The sequence below is a fragment of the Ammospiza nelsoni genome, chromosome 2 (genome assembly GCF_027579445.1).
Source record: "Ammospiza nelsoni isolate bAmmNel1 chromosome 2, bAmmNel1.pri, whole genome shotgun sequence".
Taxonomy (NCBI): domain Eukaryota; kingdom Metazoa; phylum Chordata; class Aves; order Passeriformes; family Passerellidae; genus Ammospiza; species Ammospiza nelsoni.
The window spans coordinates 4,125,146-4,143,268 of NC_080634.1; the positions used below are offsets into that span (position 1 = coordinate 4,125,146).

The 18,123-nt window shown below is 36.9% G+C and overlaps 1 protein-coding gene across 2 annotated transcripts in view; it reads left to right on the forward strand.

Annotated features, from left to right (window-relative positions):
- Positions 1 to 18,123, forward strand: part of EPHA6 (EPH receptor A6) — a 597,075-nt gene that overhangs the window by 410,086 nt on the left and 168,866 nt on the right. For both annotated transcript variants that reach the window (XM_059493881.1, XM_059493882.1), the window contains one exon: positions 5,528 to 5,863. In XM_059493881.1, the coding sequence (XP_059349864.1) occupies positions 5,528 to 5,863 (336 nt within the window). The remainder of the gene's footprint in view (positions 1 to 5,527; positions 5,864 to 18,123) is intronic.

The following is an 18,123-nucleotide window of genomic DNA, read 5'->3' on the forward strand; positions in this document are numbered from 1 at the left end:
ACTAACCTGTATTTGTCCCTAAGATAAGGAAGGCATTATGGGAAAAAAACTCACCTTGATTTAAGACAGGCATCCACTTCTTTCTAGATGAGCTTCAACTTCACTTTGATTAATTCTTTGAAAGAACTGTGTGCTTTTACAAAATTGTACAGCTCCCATTTTTACTTTATGTAGCTGCATTTCATGGAGGAGAGTGTTCACTTTGCAGAACACCATAATAGAAATCTAATTTCAGTAAGAGGAATTAAAATTACATTAGAATATATTGTTAATCTACTTCTCCTAGGCTCTTTTCATTTGACTTACACTTCTTATCAATCTCTCACTGCTACTCTTCCTTCTTATTGTATTTCTTTGCCATATGCAAGTACTCTATCAGAAATCTCTGCATACACTGTGAGCAACAAATAGCATCATATCTAATCCCCTGTCTGATTACTCTGCACATAATGTCTAACATTTCCCACTATAAAGTAATTGGATGAATTGATCCATCTTTTCAAGGTCAGGCAGACTTATGTTGGTTGTGTGAGTTGTCTGAATTCCTCTCTTTAGTGTTGTGCTTAAACAATTTGAACCTGACAAACTTATGCTCTGTTCAATAACTTCTGCCACAAAGTATATCCTGTATTTTTAAGTCAACACTGAATTTCAGCAGCAAAATCAGGCAACACACTTGAAGTCTTTACTGCATCTATTGTTATATATATACGCTTTTTTGTAACTTAACATTATGCTCAGACTTGGGATATTGGTTTGCAGTCGCCGGCTTCCATTCTTCCTGCCTGTCTCACAGGAAAAGAATAAGTGAAAAGGGAAAATTGTAATTCTACATCAAGTGACGCTATTTATCTATACTACATATATAGATATCAAAACACAATTTTGAACTCAAGGGGCACAGCCAGATGCTGATTCTGAGTATCCTAAGATGATGGTTAATCTTTGCCCTTCTGCTGTACCTTCAGAAGTCAAATGACATGAAATTTTAAGAGCCCAATAGTGTCTAATGGACAGTTCTTACTTAAACAGTAACAATTTGTTTTCCTGACAGTCTTCGCTCTCAAGAGTGTAGAATACTGCATTGCCCTCACCAGACTCAGTACTGGATTTGCTCCTCTTCCTTCCATACACAGGAAGATGCACTTTGCCTTCAGAGAGGAGGAGAATACATGAAATGAGATGAGGCGCAAAGCACTGCATGAGGCGCAAACCCAGCTCGGTTGCTTTCAGAGCAGACCTGCTTCACCATAAGCCATCCACGCCAGTCTCCTTCACAGCAAGTGTCAAAATACTTCCTCATTGTAATTTGTAAATGAAGCAAAAGCCATTACTCACACTCTGGCTGAGTTCCATCTCAGCAGAAGAGCTGCATGTTTTTATAATGCTCATCCATCTGAAGTGTGTTTTATTCTTGCGCATAAAACTCAAAGTCATGAATTTTGCTGCGAGGAAAGGATCTCTTATTTTCACCAATCTACTTGTTTTTCTTAAAAATCAATATAAGGAAAACCCCAAGAGCTTTGCATACAGATGTCTGCAGAAAGGTTATTGCTGCCAGCTTTTTCCAATGTGCCAAATAATCTTTGTATAATTTATAAATGATAACAAAGCAATCAGGCCACATTCATAAAAGCCCAGTGACACATAATTTAGCTGAATCTGAGGATTACAATTAATTGTCTCTCTTTGTTCCAAGTTCTAAATCTTAGTAAATGATTCACTGCATGTCGTTACAGCTTAATATTTGCATGAAATCGCAGTTTAACTGGCATAATTTAACAGCAATTAAAAAGCTATTTAATCCTCATGCAAATTGGCATGAGGGGCCTTGAGTATGAAGTGTGTTTGCGGGTTTTTCCTGCATTTGCAAAAGGACAGTCTTATGCTTTAAGACACCTCTAACATAATTGATAGTTTTCCTTTTCACTGAAATGTGAATGCACAATAATATGTGATTTTTCTTACAACTGAGAAATAAGTCACAAACCATAAGAACCTTCACTCCCTAGTACAAATGAAAAAATATCTTTTTTTTAGTATTTTAAAAGTACCAATACTTATTTTAAAGTGTTGGTTCTTCAATAGATGCTATTCCATATAGTACAAGGAAAATCTGATAGAAAATCAAAATCTACAAAGCCAGACAAAACTCTCCTATTTCCCAGATTCATATTCATTCCTGTTGGAGCCTGCCAAAATTGATGAAATAATATAAAAAAAAACTTGAGCAATGATGACCTGTTGTCATACTATCTGTAGTTTATGTAAGATTAAATTTAAGCCAGTTTTAGAACACTGACTCCAACCCTTCAAGCAATTACACAGCTGCTTAGTTTTACGTGCATTAATATTACCAATTATTTCAAGGGGATTACTCATCTACTTAAAGTTATGCACATATGGAAGTGCGATTACAGCTCATCCTCCATATTCTTAAAACTCCTCCATGGTTTTAACAGTGGGAATTTGTTAAGATTTAATTCTCACAGCATGGTTTTAGAGGAAACATAACTATTCCTGTCTTCTGAACATAAAGAGTAAGAACTGAAGCTGAAGTAATGAGTGCTGGTTTCAGCTTCCAATCCAATTCCAATCTCAAGACAGTTTCTCAGAGTATCTAGAACTGTCACTCCGCATAGCTATTTTGTGGGAAGATTGGTGAGCTATTAACCATAAACTCTGGACAGGTAAATGTACTAATAAATGCTCATCCATTCAAAAGATCTTAAACTTTCTTATCCGCTAAAAACTTGCAAAGCAGTGTAACACTTGCATCTATTTTAAATATCAAGTGCTTGAAATCCAGCAGGTAACTCATCATTCATTTCAGGGCTGAGTTAATTACTCTCTTATTACAAGTTGCAAGTAAATACCAGAAATGAAAAAGTGGCTGAATTACAGTTCACAGAAAAGCTTAATGTTTATTATTCACATTAGCTCTCCCACACAATAGCAGCTTTTTATTTACAAGCATTCCAAGTTTTATACCCATGCTTATGCCACATAAACAAATAAAAGGCATCACTTAAAAATTATGAATGTTAAACTCTGTGTAAAAATTAGCTGGTGTCATTTGCAAATGTTTCTTGTAGCCTTTCAGTCTGCTTAAGAAACTCTGAAATAAGAAAAAGCTCACTCAAAATTTTACCAGTGTCTCAATCAAAACGTTATGCCTAAGTCCTGTTGGCAGTTTTATAAATCATCAAAAGCTGCAAAGTAAGCTGAAAGTTTTCCAAGTTCTGCTAGCCATTGGTGAAGCACTGTGATTTTATTGAGAGCTTGGAATATAATGCTTATTCAACTCGTTCAGCCCAAAAATCCCAGAGGTCAGCAGTTGGGTTTACCACGGTTACCTCAAATATATCAACACTGGGAGTATAAGGCCTCACATTTTTCCAAGTCCATGTTTCTTGTAATAATGCTTAGTATGGGATCACATCCAAATTGGTTTTGAAAATCATACATCAGTAAGTGTTTGCTTGAAACATGTTAAGCGGAAGAAGAGCAATACAATAAGAAATTGAGATTATTCAGATATCCTGTAACAATTTATACGTTTCTGTCACCCCTTCATTAATACCAATCTAAAAAATAATTAGGTGGTAAAGTTCTTCTGTTAGACTCTGGAACCTAATACGGAATCATAGAATTATAGGGTCATTAAGGTTGGAAAGACCTCCAAGATCACCGAGTCCAACCTTATATCAATCACAATCTTGTAAACCAGACCACAGCACTGCGTGCCACATCTTGTGGTTTCTTGAACACCTCCAGGGAATTTGGTTTCACTGCCTTTGAGGGCAGTAAATTCTAATGCCTGGTTACCCTTTCTGTGAAGAAGTTCTTCCCGATGTCCACCCTGAACCTCTCCCCTGGCACAGCTTGAGGCCTTTTCCCTTTCTCTGTCACTTTTTGCCTGAGAGAAGAGACCAGCCCCCATCTGGCTGCACCCTCCTGTCAGGGAGTTTTGGAGAGCAGTAAGGTCATTGCTGAGCCTCCTTTTCTCCAGGCTGAACACCCCCAGCTCCCTCAGCTGCTCCTCATCAGTCTTGTGCTCCAGACTCTTCTCCAGCTCTATTGCCCTTCTCTGGACATTCTCCAGCCCCTCAATGCCTTTCTTTATGTGAGGAGCCCAGAACTGGACACAGGACTCGAGGTGCCACACCAGTGCTCAGTGCAAGGGGCGATCACTAGATCACTCTATATATTTATTTTATATGTATATATAAAGCCTCAGATGATTTCCATGTGATCCTACACAATAAGTCAGCAAGCAGCTTAAAACTTTTGTGACTTATGCGAAGAGTGGGAAATTGGAAGTGGGTCCCTTGCGGTTCTCTGGCAGTGCAGACAGCTCTAACACCTGCTTGTTGTCTTTACATTCCTCCTCCTAAACTTTTCTCTTTTCTCTTGCTTCCTGATCATCCTTTTAGACCTTAAGTTGAAAAGTTGATGTCTTCACTGTTATCCTGATCCTGACGAGATGCCAGGTGGGGAAGAAAGAAAACTTGTAAACTGTTTCTTATGCCTAATAGTCTTGGCCTGTTGCCAGCTAACCCTGTAAATGAACAGCATCAAAGAAATCCCTGGGGACAAGCAGTGAAGGATAGAAAGAAATATCTGGCAGCGCAAAACTAATACAAACAATTTTACCTTTTGTCTTTATTCCAAAGCTGTTATTTATTTATTACTCGATTTGTCTCTTACAAAATGTCCAAGATTTTAAGTCTCAGAAAAGCCTACATTACTAGACATAAAATAAGTATATAAATTTTGTGGTTAGAGCTCTCCCTCAGTATCCCACAGCAGCAAGAGCCATTTATTGAAAATTTGGATTATGTAGTCTAGGTTTGATGTTCCCAAGTCATTTTTGTGTTTTCTTAAACTCTTTCTTATTGTATTTGCGTTGCCCCCAGATGAAGGAAGGAAAGATGAGTCTGACTCCATGTTCTCAGAAGGCTAATTTATTATTTGATGATATTGTATGATATTAAAGAATACTGAACTAAACTGTACTGAAGAATACAGAAAGGATACTTACAGAATGCTAAAAATTATAATAATGAAAACTCATGACTCTTTCCAGAGTCCTGACACAGCTTGGCACTGATTGGCCAATGAGTGAAAACAACTCAGCCCAGAACCCAGTGTAACAATCCCGTGTTGGTAAACAATCTCCAAATACATTCCACATGTGAGCACAACACAGGAGAAGCAAATCAGATAATTATTATTGTTCTTTTTCTCTGAGGCTTCTCAGCTTCCAGGAGAAAAATCCTGGGCGAAAGGATTTTTCAGAGAATACGAATGCCACACTTTCTGAATTAATTCTGAGTTATTTTGATTACTTAGCTTTTTATGAAAGCACAAATTTATTGTTCGTTTTTTTCAAGGACTGTATGTAGACAACTTTAAATTTTTACGTTAAATCTGTCACTGAAATGTAGCTCTTATTTGCAAATAATCGCCTTCAGGCAAAAGTAGATAACACTGGCTTAACAGGCTTTCCCCTCCTTTTCTGCAGGGCCACCCTCTGCCCCGAGGAATGTGGTTTTCAACATCAACGAGACAGCTCTGATGCTGGAGTGGAGCCCCCCGAGCGACACGGGGGGCAGGAAGGATCTCACCTACAGCGTGGTGTGCAAGAAGTGCGGCTCTGACGCCAGCCAGTGCGAGGTGTGCGGCGGCGGCATCCGCTTCGTCCCGCGGCACACGGGCCTCACCAACTCCTCCGTCACCGTGCTCGACTTCGTGTCCCACGTCAACTACACCTTCGAGATCGAGGCCACCAACGGCGTCTCGGAGCTCAGCTTCTCGCCCAAGCAGTTCACGGCCATCACGGTCACCACGGACCAGGACGGTAAGTGCCAGCGCTGCGGGTCTGTCGCCGTGCCCCTGCCGCCCGGGCGCTCGTGGGGGGATCCTGTGCTTCTCGGAAGCCTGGGTCGGTGGTTAGGGGGTTTTGCAGATTGCTGAATGCTTTTAAGTGCCTTCCATGAGGATTTTGAGCTTCTGCTGATGAGGGCATTAGATGCTTTTGGCAGGTGGCCCTTGACCCCATTACACAGGGCACAAACCCATACCTTTCTCTTTGAAATTAAGTGCAGGCTTTATCCATCTAAGAGAGCTGTGTCAGTGGTTCTTCAGGACTGGAGTCTGTCTGGTGCTTTTGCAACTTCAGTTTTACAAGAGTAAAACACCACAGGTTATCCATTACAGCTCCACAATTCAAAGGCAGAGTGAAAGTGAACTCACTTTCTTTAGTATCTTTGTTTCATAGCAAAGATAATACAGTTTGTAAGATGCTTCTGCATCTGTATGAGCCATTTCCTCAGGCAAGCTATCATAATAGATTATTTTGTATTCCTTTATTTAAACTTTGCATTGTTGTTTTGAGCTTTTTCTTGCCCCCATTTCAGTTTGAATTCATGTCCAAGGTGAATCTTTGTGAGGAACATGGGAAACTAAAAGAGCTCTCTATTTTTTGTTTACTTCTGCAATTTTTTCTTCTTTAGAAATACTTACTGTGCCAGGAAACAGCATCATAGGTTAGCAACAATGCAATCCATGTAGCACTGCTCTCTTCTGGCTTGTGTAACTGTGTACAAGAAGGTTATTTCAGAATTATCCCTTGCTGACATTTGTTCCAGAAATGTTTTTCACCTGCTGTGCAGTGACATTGCAACTGCAGCTGAAGTGTTTAATGTAGAGCAGGAACTGAGCTGGCAGAACTGCTGTTCGGAGTAGAACACATTTGATGATATGTTTCTGCTAAGTAAAAGTGCTAATGTTCAGGAGCATCCTGTTATGTTCCACTTGTAGGGAAGGCCCTGGGTTCTTTCACTGATCAGCCTAGCAAAAATCTGCTTACCTGTGTATCTGGGATGAGTAGTTTTGTCGATGAGTAAGTAACAACTCGTTTGCCTTTGGGCATACAAAAATGAGCAGCTTGCTGTGATGATGATGATAATAATGACAGTGATGGTAATACTAATAATACTCATGAAAATTGATTTGAAAAAGCACAAAACCCACTTGCTCGCTGTCCATGATGGTAACAGAAGAGCTAATTATATAAGATACCTAATGATATATAGGCCTTGCATTGACAATTGCCTGAAGCACTGAGGCAATGTATCATGTTGGAAGCCTGCATCTCTATTTCCCTTTCTCACTAAGGCAGAAAGTGAGGTGCCAGAAACTTCCCCTGTGTAAACTTCCCCTGTGCAAACTTCCTTTTGGATGTTTTGCTCCATGGTATTAAATGCAGTCACTAAGCTTGTCCAGGGGGAGGTCACCTGAAATACAGTTCATTTTTAAAGTGGGTAACAGCTGTGTGAACACAGCTTGTGATGTGCGTTTAAGTGGCAGGATTTTAAAAAATAATGTCTTTTGCTGTTGTCTGTCCCTGGTTTAAGGATATAGATTTTCTCTGTGGTTTACTCAAAACAGGGAAAAGACCAATGCTTTGATAGTTTTTGACACACTGACAGTAAACTCTAGACTGTTTGCATTCCCTTTAATAATTCTTACATTACTAAAAATACTATTGGAAAGGCTTCAGAGGATTTAAGACCAAATTTTCAGAATATCTGTCAGTTTATCTACATCTAAAAAGACAGCTTTGGGTGAGAAAGCACTGTACTAATGAAATTGAGTCATTTATAAAATGTAGTTAAAAAGAAAAAACATTTCTCTAGGCTTACAGGCTGTGTAGTTGTATAAAACTATAAGCACGGTGACAACATATTTAAAAGGACAAGAAAGAAATGCAGTGTTCTAAGAAATGTGCAAGAAAATTCATGGAGTTTTTGTTGATGGAAAGTATGGAGAGAAAAATGGACATTTTAAAGTTACTTTTAGTCATAAATAAGGCATATAGAAAAAGCTAGGGAATCCAACCTCAGAAAAGCAAGCTGTAGAACTAAAGCTTTGAAACATTGAAGAGATATTATTATAAGCTCACTGCTGGTAGTATTTCCTTATTATCTTTATGCTGATGAAACAGGTGGTAGGTATTGCATGATATATTGTAGGTTTGTGCACATATTCATAGGAAACAAAGATCCAAGATTGAACATATGACATGGCAACAAAAATATATTTGTTTTTACAAGAACCGCTTTACCAGAACTCCAAAGATTTTGGTTTAAATCCATTTTTTTGCATTTGATATGTGTCTAATGTGAAAGATACAGGTGTGCAATAAATTCTACCCACACAACATATTTATCCCATGTTGATACTACCTTTTAATATGCAATCTTTTCCTACATACTGTTTTAATAGTTTTGGTATGCACATTGCATATAGTGCAAGACCTCTTATAAATACATTAATTGTTTTATTCAGTTGTCATATCTTTAAGAATCTTCTGCTGTTGTAAGTCCAAATCATTCTGTTAGCTACCATCATTTAGAGTAGGGTTTTTTTAAATTTTATTTTCTTTGAGCATATTGGATTTACTTCCCTCTAGTGGCCTTTTTTTTTGAGTGGTTTGTGTGAAATTAACAGATTTGTCATTAAGCAGCAAAATTATTAGCTTGGTCTTCAGGGGTTTTTCTCTCTTTTTGGAGAGCAATGTTGCTGAATAATGTAATTCAGTGCAGAGTTCTGTGGGCATCCACAGGACCTGAAGAATTGTATTCTGCCACATTAGTGAAGAGAGTAGTCTGAGAGCATCAAAGAGGGGGAATATTTGCTGACAGGAGAAGTGAACTAATTCAGAAGTCATTAAAGCTGATTTTTATGCACAGAGCCCTACCACAACTAATATTAAAGTCTTAACTTCCTCCTCATGCAGTTGCGAGTATCAACAAAATTAAGAGTGGTACTCAGTTTTAACAGTGACAAGGAGACGACTGAAGGAAAGTAATATTTGAAAAAAGGCTTTGCAATATGCATCCCTAAAACCTCTCTGTAATTTGATGTCTAAAGCATTACCAGACCTGATCAAATATTAAAAAAATTACTAACATTAATATAAGTAAGGGTTGTAAAATTCACTTGGTAATATTGATTATCTTTTCCTTTAATTTTATACAAGGACTCATCAATGGGTTTGTTTTTTAACCCTTGGCTTCATTAGGAAACAAGATTTCTGTGGCCACATTTTCTGTCATGCGCCACAAAGAAATATAAACCCATTAGCCAATATGAGTTTGATAACAGCAAAAAAGATTCAACAGAATTGTGTAAAATGGCCGTTCAGTCACCAAGCCCTTGGTTAGGTCTGCAAGTTGAAAAACAAATTTCAGCTACCTGAGGGTTGCTTTCTGTATTGGACCCCAGCTGACTGACCACTCAGTCTGCCTGTCAACTGGCTTGCCAAGAAAATATATATATATATTTATGGTCCTGTACAATCACAGCATGTGCTGTGTCTTGTCCAGCCAGTGTGGCAAACAAGGATAGGGCAGGGTGTGTTAGGAAGTACAGATGTTGCAGATGGAGAGATGAGGGAAGTGATCTATATGCTACCCTTCAATAGCTTTGTTCCAAAGTGTTTTGAGATACCAGAATAAATTCTCACTTTAAACTCAGATAAATGGACAGATAAACAGGGTTCTGCTCAGAAAAGCACTTAAGCAGAGTTCATGCTCAAGAAGGAACATTAGTACATATTAAAGCACTTGCCCAAATCACTGCTAAAGTGACTTGTAAACAACTGAAAGATAAAACATGTTTTCACAAAAAGCCTCATCAAAAAATGTTTAACAATGCTATTGTTCAGAAAAGTGCCTGGATGCCTTTTCTTTATGAGAGAGAGAAAGTTTTATACAGCAGTAAATATGCTGAGTACAAAGTAATTGTGCTCAATCAACTTTAAACCATTGTGTGAAGAAGCAGAGAATTATGTGCTGAGTTGTAATTTATATTTCTCTTATGAGTAATGGAAGGAAGAGACATCTCAATATATAACTTTCTTAGCATGCCATAGTGTCTGCATTGCCTAAAGAAAATTCAGAAGCACTGGAGGTTTTTCATGCATAATTAAAGTAGTAAATAATGAATAATTAAGCAAAACAGACCTTAAAACAGAAGTCTCTATTTCCAAATAACAGTCCATGTATGCTTTCACTCACTTTGCAGTCACACAATCTATTCCTTTAGAACAGAGGGGGCTTTAACTTTACACTACAAGGAATGGGAGTATGAAACATATCCCAAGTGGTGGAGAATTTACACTGGAGAAATTCCCTTTCTGCCACTGAATCCTGCAAAGTCTTCTCCTTGCTCAATTCTGCAGTTTGTGGGTGACTCTGGTCTCTGTGACATCAAAGACCTGCTGGCAGAATCTGAGCAGGACAGCTTCACTCTGAGGGCACAACCCTACCACTGTACTAAACACTTGTCTCATTTTTCTGTGTCTGTCTCGTGTTGACAGCTGAGAGTTCCAGTCAGACCCCAAAAGTGCAAATCTGTCAGGATTCTGTTGTCTAATACATCTTATTTCATGTGAGCCATTGGCAGATACATCCTAGGCCATGTTTCCTAATCTGATGGTAAAATCTCGCCAGTGTTTGGAAGGGTTTAATATAATTCCTTTTTCTAACTAAGTTAAGGTATATTTCTAGTACAGGTGGCTTCCTCAGACATATTTATAGTTCAGTGGAGACAGTCTGTAGAAAGAGGAACCTCTTTTACTCATTGCTGTGGGAATTGATGAATACCTGCAAGGATTTCAGTGTCTCCTCCAGGAATAAACATGATTGTATCACCACGAATTAAAGGCATGAAGTATAATAATCACTGTGGAGATGGTGTAAGTGGTTAAGAGCCTCATCTGGCTGACATTCTGTGTCTCAGTAACACTACCAGGACAGTTTATCAAGATTAATCCTTGTGGCTGGTGACAGTAGAGTTTCAGGATCCTCACCTGTGTGGCAGGGGAGTTCCCTGTTCATTCATCCTAAATTGATTCCCAAAGCAGCATCCACCATTCACCCTAATCAAGAGTCAACTTTCCTTTTTCCCCCCTGAGTCTCAAATCTCTACAGAAAAGATTGTCATTTGTGGCTTTAAAGTCAAGAAGGCCTCTTTTCATAATGAAATGATGAAGCCCCTTTGAACCATCTTCCAAACTGTTTTTGTTAATTTATATTTATATTATAAATATAAAGGAACAGCTATTCTAAATGGCTGATTGTTGGAATAGAAGCTCCATAAATAATAAAAGCCAGTTATAAAACATTGACAAAACCCTCCATCAGACATTGCCAAAGCTCCAGCCCACATGAAAGAAAGAACATGACATTTTCATGGATGACAATAAAAAGAATTTTATGGCATTTGTTTACTGGACATCTACAGCTGCACTGAGAGTTCCACCCAACACTGCACTGTTGTCAGCATTGCTGATGCTAGTTTTGGGAAAAATTTTAAGAGAATATCAACATCTTGGTAACTGACTAGGGACAGTCTGTAAACAGCCATACTGAAGGTGATGGGAAAACAGCAAAGAGTACAATTTTTAAAAAAAGCTCGAGATGCATGATGATACATTTAAACAATACATTATAAAAGGGATTCAGCATTATGTAAACAGTATTCAGTGTGTTTGTGATATGAATATGTATGCATATTTATAGCAGAGTGTATATAAATAAGCATTTTCAATTGGAAAGAAAACCACAAGAGAGAAATTCTGCATCTCAGTTCTCAGACTCATTGGGGTCTGCCAGAATTAAGAGTTTAGAGCCAAGGTCTTTGTGCAACATAGTTGTTAATCACAGATTTTCATCTGCTGGTCACCTCTGTACAGCTACACTACTTGTAGCTGATGGTTTTTTGCACATATGCCTGATTACTATACAGTATTCATAGGAGAGAAGTGGCTTTTCAAACAGTCTTGATTTATTTCCTGAATTTTTTTTAAATTATTATAAATTTTTTAACAGATATGTTCTTTTTCTGCTGGAGAATTTGGATAGCCACTCATTTTTCTTAAGGTAGCAAAATTTAACCTGGTTGCATTTATTTTCATCTCTCATACACCAGAATTAGCCTAAGTGAGTCAGCCAATGCATGTATTTTCAGATACATTCCTCTAACTTGCACAATATCAGGAGAACAAAATTAAATTCTAGTTTGAATGAGAAGGGGAAAGGTTAATCAATGCTATATTTTTTCCCTCAATTTACTTACCAGTGTGCTCTTTCAGCTTCTGTAATAGTTTCTTTCATTGTAGAGTGTACCATTATTTATAACCATTAGCAATTTGTCCATTACATGCATTTTCAGCAGATTTCTGATTTCACTTGTAGTCGCTAAAATGCACCATCTAAGTGCTGCAACAATTTTATATTTAATAATAATAGTTTATTTCAGTTTGTGAAAGGGGCATTTGTGGAGAAATATGTAAAATAGTCATTACAAAGAAATTGACAGGCGCACAGCACTGAGATAAGAAATGTGCCCTGATTTTGTTTGTTCCTGTTGTAGTCAGTAGCTGTGAAGGGCATTCAGAACATGATAAAACCCCTAAGAAGGAAATGTGTATTTATTGACTTTGGTGATTTTAACTAGAATGTCAAATAACCTCACTGGTGCTATCTCCACACTTGCCTAAGAACCATGTTAAGATAATTAAGCACATTTCAGTTATCTGGAACCTCTCACAATGAATGATTCACAGTGGAAAGGATCACCATTGAGTATTGTAGTCAGGACAGGGAACAAGGTATTTCAGATATGAACTGAATTAGTGAATTGGAAACTTCCACAACAAATGTTAATTGACCAGCTCAGGAAAATGTTCAGAGTTACACCAAGAAACTTCTGTTTTCAAAGTTTACCTAAGCATTTCTGAAAGATATTTCATTAAAAAACAAAACCAGCCAATCAAACTAGATAAAACAAGATCAACACAAAACCAAAGGAAACTCTGGTGTTTCCAGTGTATGATATGTGAAATTATGATTTCTGTTGCATTCATGGTAAAAGTAGTGATTTTGGTTAAGTTTACTAAAGGAAGACATTCATCCTAAATGGTCAGTCTGAAAAAATTCATGTTTATACCCCTCATGACTTTAACACAAATCATTAGGAGGGAGTGTGTTCAAAATGAAAGACACAGGAAATTACATGGCAATTCGGATGATGTTCAGGGTGTTTAAAGCAACAATGTTTCAACAGTTTGCCTGATTAATTTACTTCTTAAAAGCAGTTTCTTCATTACACTCAACAACTCTTGACTCTTCCATATGCATTTGCCTTAGGCTCACATTTTGAAAATAGTTTAAACTTATACACGATAATGGCATTAAGTTGTGCACTTTGGAATGAGAGCAGACTCAAATTTACATCATTTCCTAAGCTTTAGAAGTTTATTTTACATCTCTGTTAGCTTCAAGATATTTCTAATAACATACTTTTACCTTTTCTGCCCATGCTAACAATGAGAGACATCTGTTTGCTGTCTTCATATCTGTGTTGCATATTTAAATGTTTTCCGACTGTAGTAAAATTTATGCTGTGCTCCTGTGAATGAATAATAAAGATTACTCCTCTGGAAAGTTTATAGTAGCCAGGGTATGCAAGCCTAATATTTAATTTAGAAATGCATGTTGCATTTAAAAGCAACCTTTCTTGTATTTTAAAAACCTATTTGAAGTCAGACTTCATACTTGAGTCTGAATCTTCAGAGATAAGACAAGCGTCAGGACTGGGGAATGCATTCTTGGCCAGGGGCAAAAGGGGAAAAAAGCCACACTCATAAATCTTATTTCCATCCAGCATGCAATGTCTCATTTCCAGAAAGAACTGATTCTTGCACATTAAATATGCATATTTTTCTTTACTTCTCTTTTTTTAAGGCTTTCTTTAAACCCTTCACTTAAGCAGGAATATTCAGGAGGTTCTTAAGTAGACTTTTTCAATAAAACCATTTCAAATCCTTTTCATACTTCTTGACCTAGAGCAAGTGCAACTAATTCTGTGAAGGATTGGCTTTTCAGAGGTATTTTGTTGTTGTTTTCTCTTGCTAAAGTTCCATACATTGCATCAGATACAAGTGTTTTATTTTGCTATCTCCGTGTAGAGTCAGGATAGGCAAAAGGAGAATGAGGATGATACACAAAACCATTCCCATGGCAAACCTGAGTGAAAGACAGAGCCATGATAATGAAATAATTTATAGTATGAAAAATAAACAAAAAATGTAATAATTTAAGATGAAAATCTTTACCTTTTCAGAGAATACATGTGACTGCAGAGCTGTATTAACTTCCTTCCCTGGTCTTCCATATTCATACCTACAGTAGAATTCTGGATAGACTTCCTAGATAGTCTTTACATTCTCATAAACATCATAAAGCTAAGCTCTTTTAAGCAGCACGGTGAATAAAATCTGTTTGCCTTTCAAGATGATGGTTTTACTGTCAGACATTAAAAATGTGGCTTTCTAAGGCAATTTAGGGAGGATAATGCTGACATCTTCAAAAAAACTGGAGTGGGTGGAATATATGTCAGTTTTTATGAGCACATCACTATTAGTCTCAGTTGATGGAAGATTAAAATTAATTACAATATCAAGATATTTTTTTCTATAATTAAAGATATTTGAAGGATAAAAAAGGCATAATACTATATGTAGTTTTGGTTCTACATGCATCTATATATTATAAAAAGAAATCTTTCAGTGTATGTATAAATAGTGTGAAATAATAGTTTATCAGTGATTTGTTAGTCTAAAACTAAATACAGGTTGATATGTTAACAACTTTCTATTTGCTATAAGAATATTTAATTTTGTGGAAATATTTCATAATACTTACATATTTTCCATGGAACTTTTTTAGATTATTTGTTCTTTCTTCTTAGATATTCCTGCATATCTATTGGGGGTTTTAGAAACCCTTGCAATAATTACAGGTAGAAAGAATTAATAAGGGTAAATATTATTAGAGCATACTCTATGGAATTTAAAGTATGAAAATATTCCATTATTCTGAGTTACAGCAGTATTTGATAGTCCTTGTAAAAACTGCAATATTTGCAACAGAAAACAAGAATAGCACAAATTTGTCTGCAGTAATACAAATTCTCCAGATTTCAAAAACTGCAATTATTTTACTTCTGGTGACTTTCACAGCCATTTTATGCAAAAAAAATATATATGATCAATCCTTTAATGGGTACTGATTTTCTATGTGGTTTTATTTCTTGAAACTTATTTCCTGTATAGGACATTTCATTTCAAAGTGCAGCAGGTTCCTTTTGGCTGCTTTACTGGATGATAAATTGGGAAGGGAACCAACTCAGAGCAGTAGAGTGGGGGGCAGATAATCCTGTGAAGTCAAGGATGTACAGGGAGACTAATGAGACAGAAAATGGCCCTCAAATCATCTTTGGCTGTTTCACAGCTAAAATCTTTGGTGTTTGGATGACACCAGTGATCTCAAAACAAAAAAAAAATAATAGTGATTTACTAAAAGATTAGGAATTATTTAGGAAATTGTAGTATCTTTTTCTGGATGGAAAACTGTGGCCAAGGAAAGGTTATTTAAAAAACAAACCAAAACAAAGCTTTTCATCCAAATATCCACATAATGTATACTTTAACATTTTTTGATTACTTCCCAGTTTCCATAGAAAAAGATTGTTTATTGCTGTATAATATAGAGTTGTATGGAATAATATGTGGACTTCTGTTTCTCTCCTTCACTCTCTATTTTTCTGACCTGGGTGGGTGAGTGTTGTTATGACACCAATATATACAGACATGTAGATGTCTCTATTCACCCTTTATTTTAGTACATATTTTTACAAATAAATTAACTCCTAATTGTGAGATATTGGACCACATAAGCCAGATTTTTTACCTTCTAAGTAGTTCAGAAATTTAACTAACATTTATTTTCACAACAAATTCCTATGAAGTATGTCCTTCCATTTACTAATTCCTCTCAAATTTTTGCTACTACCTTCCAGCAGGGAAATAGTGCATCAAATGTCTGAAAAGAGAACAGTAGCAACAATCAGACAGTTCGGGGATCGACATTGGGTTGTTAGTTCATGGTTCTTTAGGTTGGTGCACTCACCTTTATTTGCTTCACAATATTTCCTGAGAACACAACATCAATAGTCAGCATCTGTCCAGCAAGAGGTGGCTTAGTGCTGCAATAAAAAGTTCTTCTCAGTTTAAAGTGGGAAAGGAACTGTTTGAAACATTAAATTCCTTCTGTCAGGCAGATGGGGATTTAACTGGAGCACTCTCAGTTATAAAACAAGTTTTCATTGATCTGAGTGGTAGAATTCCTAACTGTAGCTTATTTTCCCTTTGATTTTGAAATCCATAAACGCCAGTCATAGCTTTAAGAATGAAAATCATTGGCATGGGAGTTTAAATTAAAAGTGAAAAATTGAGCCTGCTGGTGACCACTGCCTCAGCCAAACACAAATGTCATGGCTCTGACTATAAACATTGCTACATGCTTCATTTTAAATTGTTACAAATTAGGCAGGAAGTTAATTGCTAGCTTGGAATAAAAGTGATGATGCTGATTGGAAAAGCCATCATAAACCGATTTTTTTCTTTGCAGCAATGCCATCTGACATACCAAAAGTAAAGCGATACTAATAAAAATTAATCTGATTGTAAAAATAGGCATTTGTTGTGGGAATAAGTGTGGCAATGGCTGTATGTGTGTGAAGGTGACTTCGCTTCAGAATGCATTTGGCAGCTTAAAAATGTAAGAGAAGGCTGAAAGACGCAGGAGACATTGTTCTCCCTCAGCTGTAGGTTGTTGGGCGTTAGGGACATATATCTCTATCACTGCTGACTTGATATTAGAGTTGCTATCAATTGTTTTAGTGGCAGCAAGTGCCAGGATGAACAATTACTCATTAAGAGAGTGTGACCTTAAAAAGCGAGCAAAGCTGTTAATCTTAAATAGTCTCTCATTTATTTTACTCTCTGTCCAGAAAATGCACAGCTGTAAAAGCAGACACAGCAATGTTCAGTGATTCACCAGACAAGTTTCCTTTTTGTGAAGTTCCAGATTTAGTGCTAGTTTCAGTATCAGCGGGACTATTTCACAACTAATCAGTTGTTTGTTCTTTCTAGCAATGCATTACTTCCTTATTAGCAGCAGGAAAAGGCCCTTGATAGTACATAAAGTGTTGGAATATTTATCTGTTTGCCTCAGGTGAAAAAGTATAAAAAAACCCAAACCAACTACAAATGCTGCATCAATGCAAGGGAGTCTGCCTCCAAAACCCAGGACAGAAGTGTTTGAAGTTAAACATTTATCATGAGTTAAGACAGAGCTCCCAGTGCAAGTGTGAAAGTATAAATAAGAATACTAAAATGAGCTCTCTGTTTTCCTCATTACTGAGTAGCTTGCTTGGTTCTCACCTCTCCACCCTTCACTTCTTTATGCTCTCCTGCTTAATTTTTTTAGCCACTGCAAAGTTGATGGTGTAGTAGTTTTGGGTTTTTTTCTGCCTTGGAGTGACTTGTAATGCATAAATCCATCCATCCATACCTTACCAGCTGGCCTGGCAATTCTGCCACTTGTTGCTTCTTCTTAGAGGGCACAGCTTGGAAGTTAAAAGTTGCTTTAACCCATGAGTGAAAGCACAGCAGACTTTGTCTCCTCTGCAGTTTTGAGTCTTACACCAGTTTGCTGATCATAAAGTGAGATAAATGCTGTGTGCTCTCAAAAAATGCAAGCCCTCTTTATTTTGGAGAGTTTAGTCAAATTTTGTTACTGTGCTGTGTGGTTCTGTTTATACAGTTTAGAGTTTTCCAATATTCCTACCTTGCATATTTTCAAAACTTGAAGATTCCACCATAAATATTTATTTTTCAAGTTACAGTTTCATTGTAGAGCATCAGAGCAGGAGTTAAAATTTTGTGAACAGTTAAAATAATCGTGGTAGGCTGGTATCATGACAAGGGAAAAGATCCTAGTAGTTTGGAAACTTTTTCTTTCATAACTTTTAAACTTCACTTGCAGCAGAAAAAAATGTTGCAAGATACTAGATAAAGACAGACCAACTGATGCAGAAGAACTGAAAGTTTTTAACAATTAAAAACACAAAGCACTTTATATGGATTGCATAGAAGGCAACAACTTCTGATGGGATTCTGGAGATGCAAAAATCAGAGGTTTC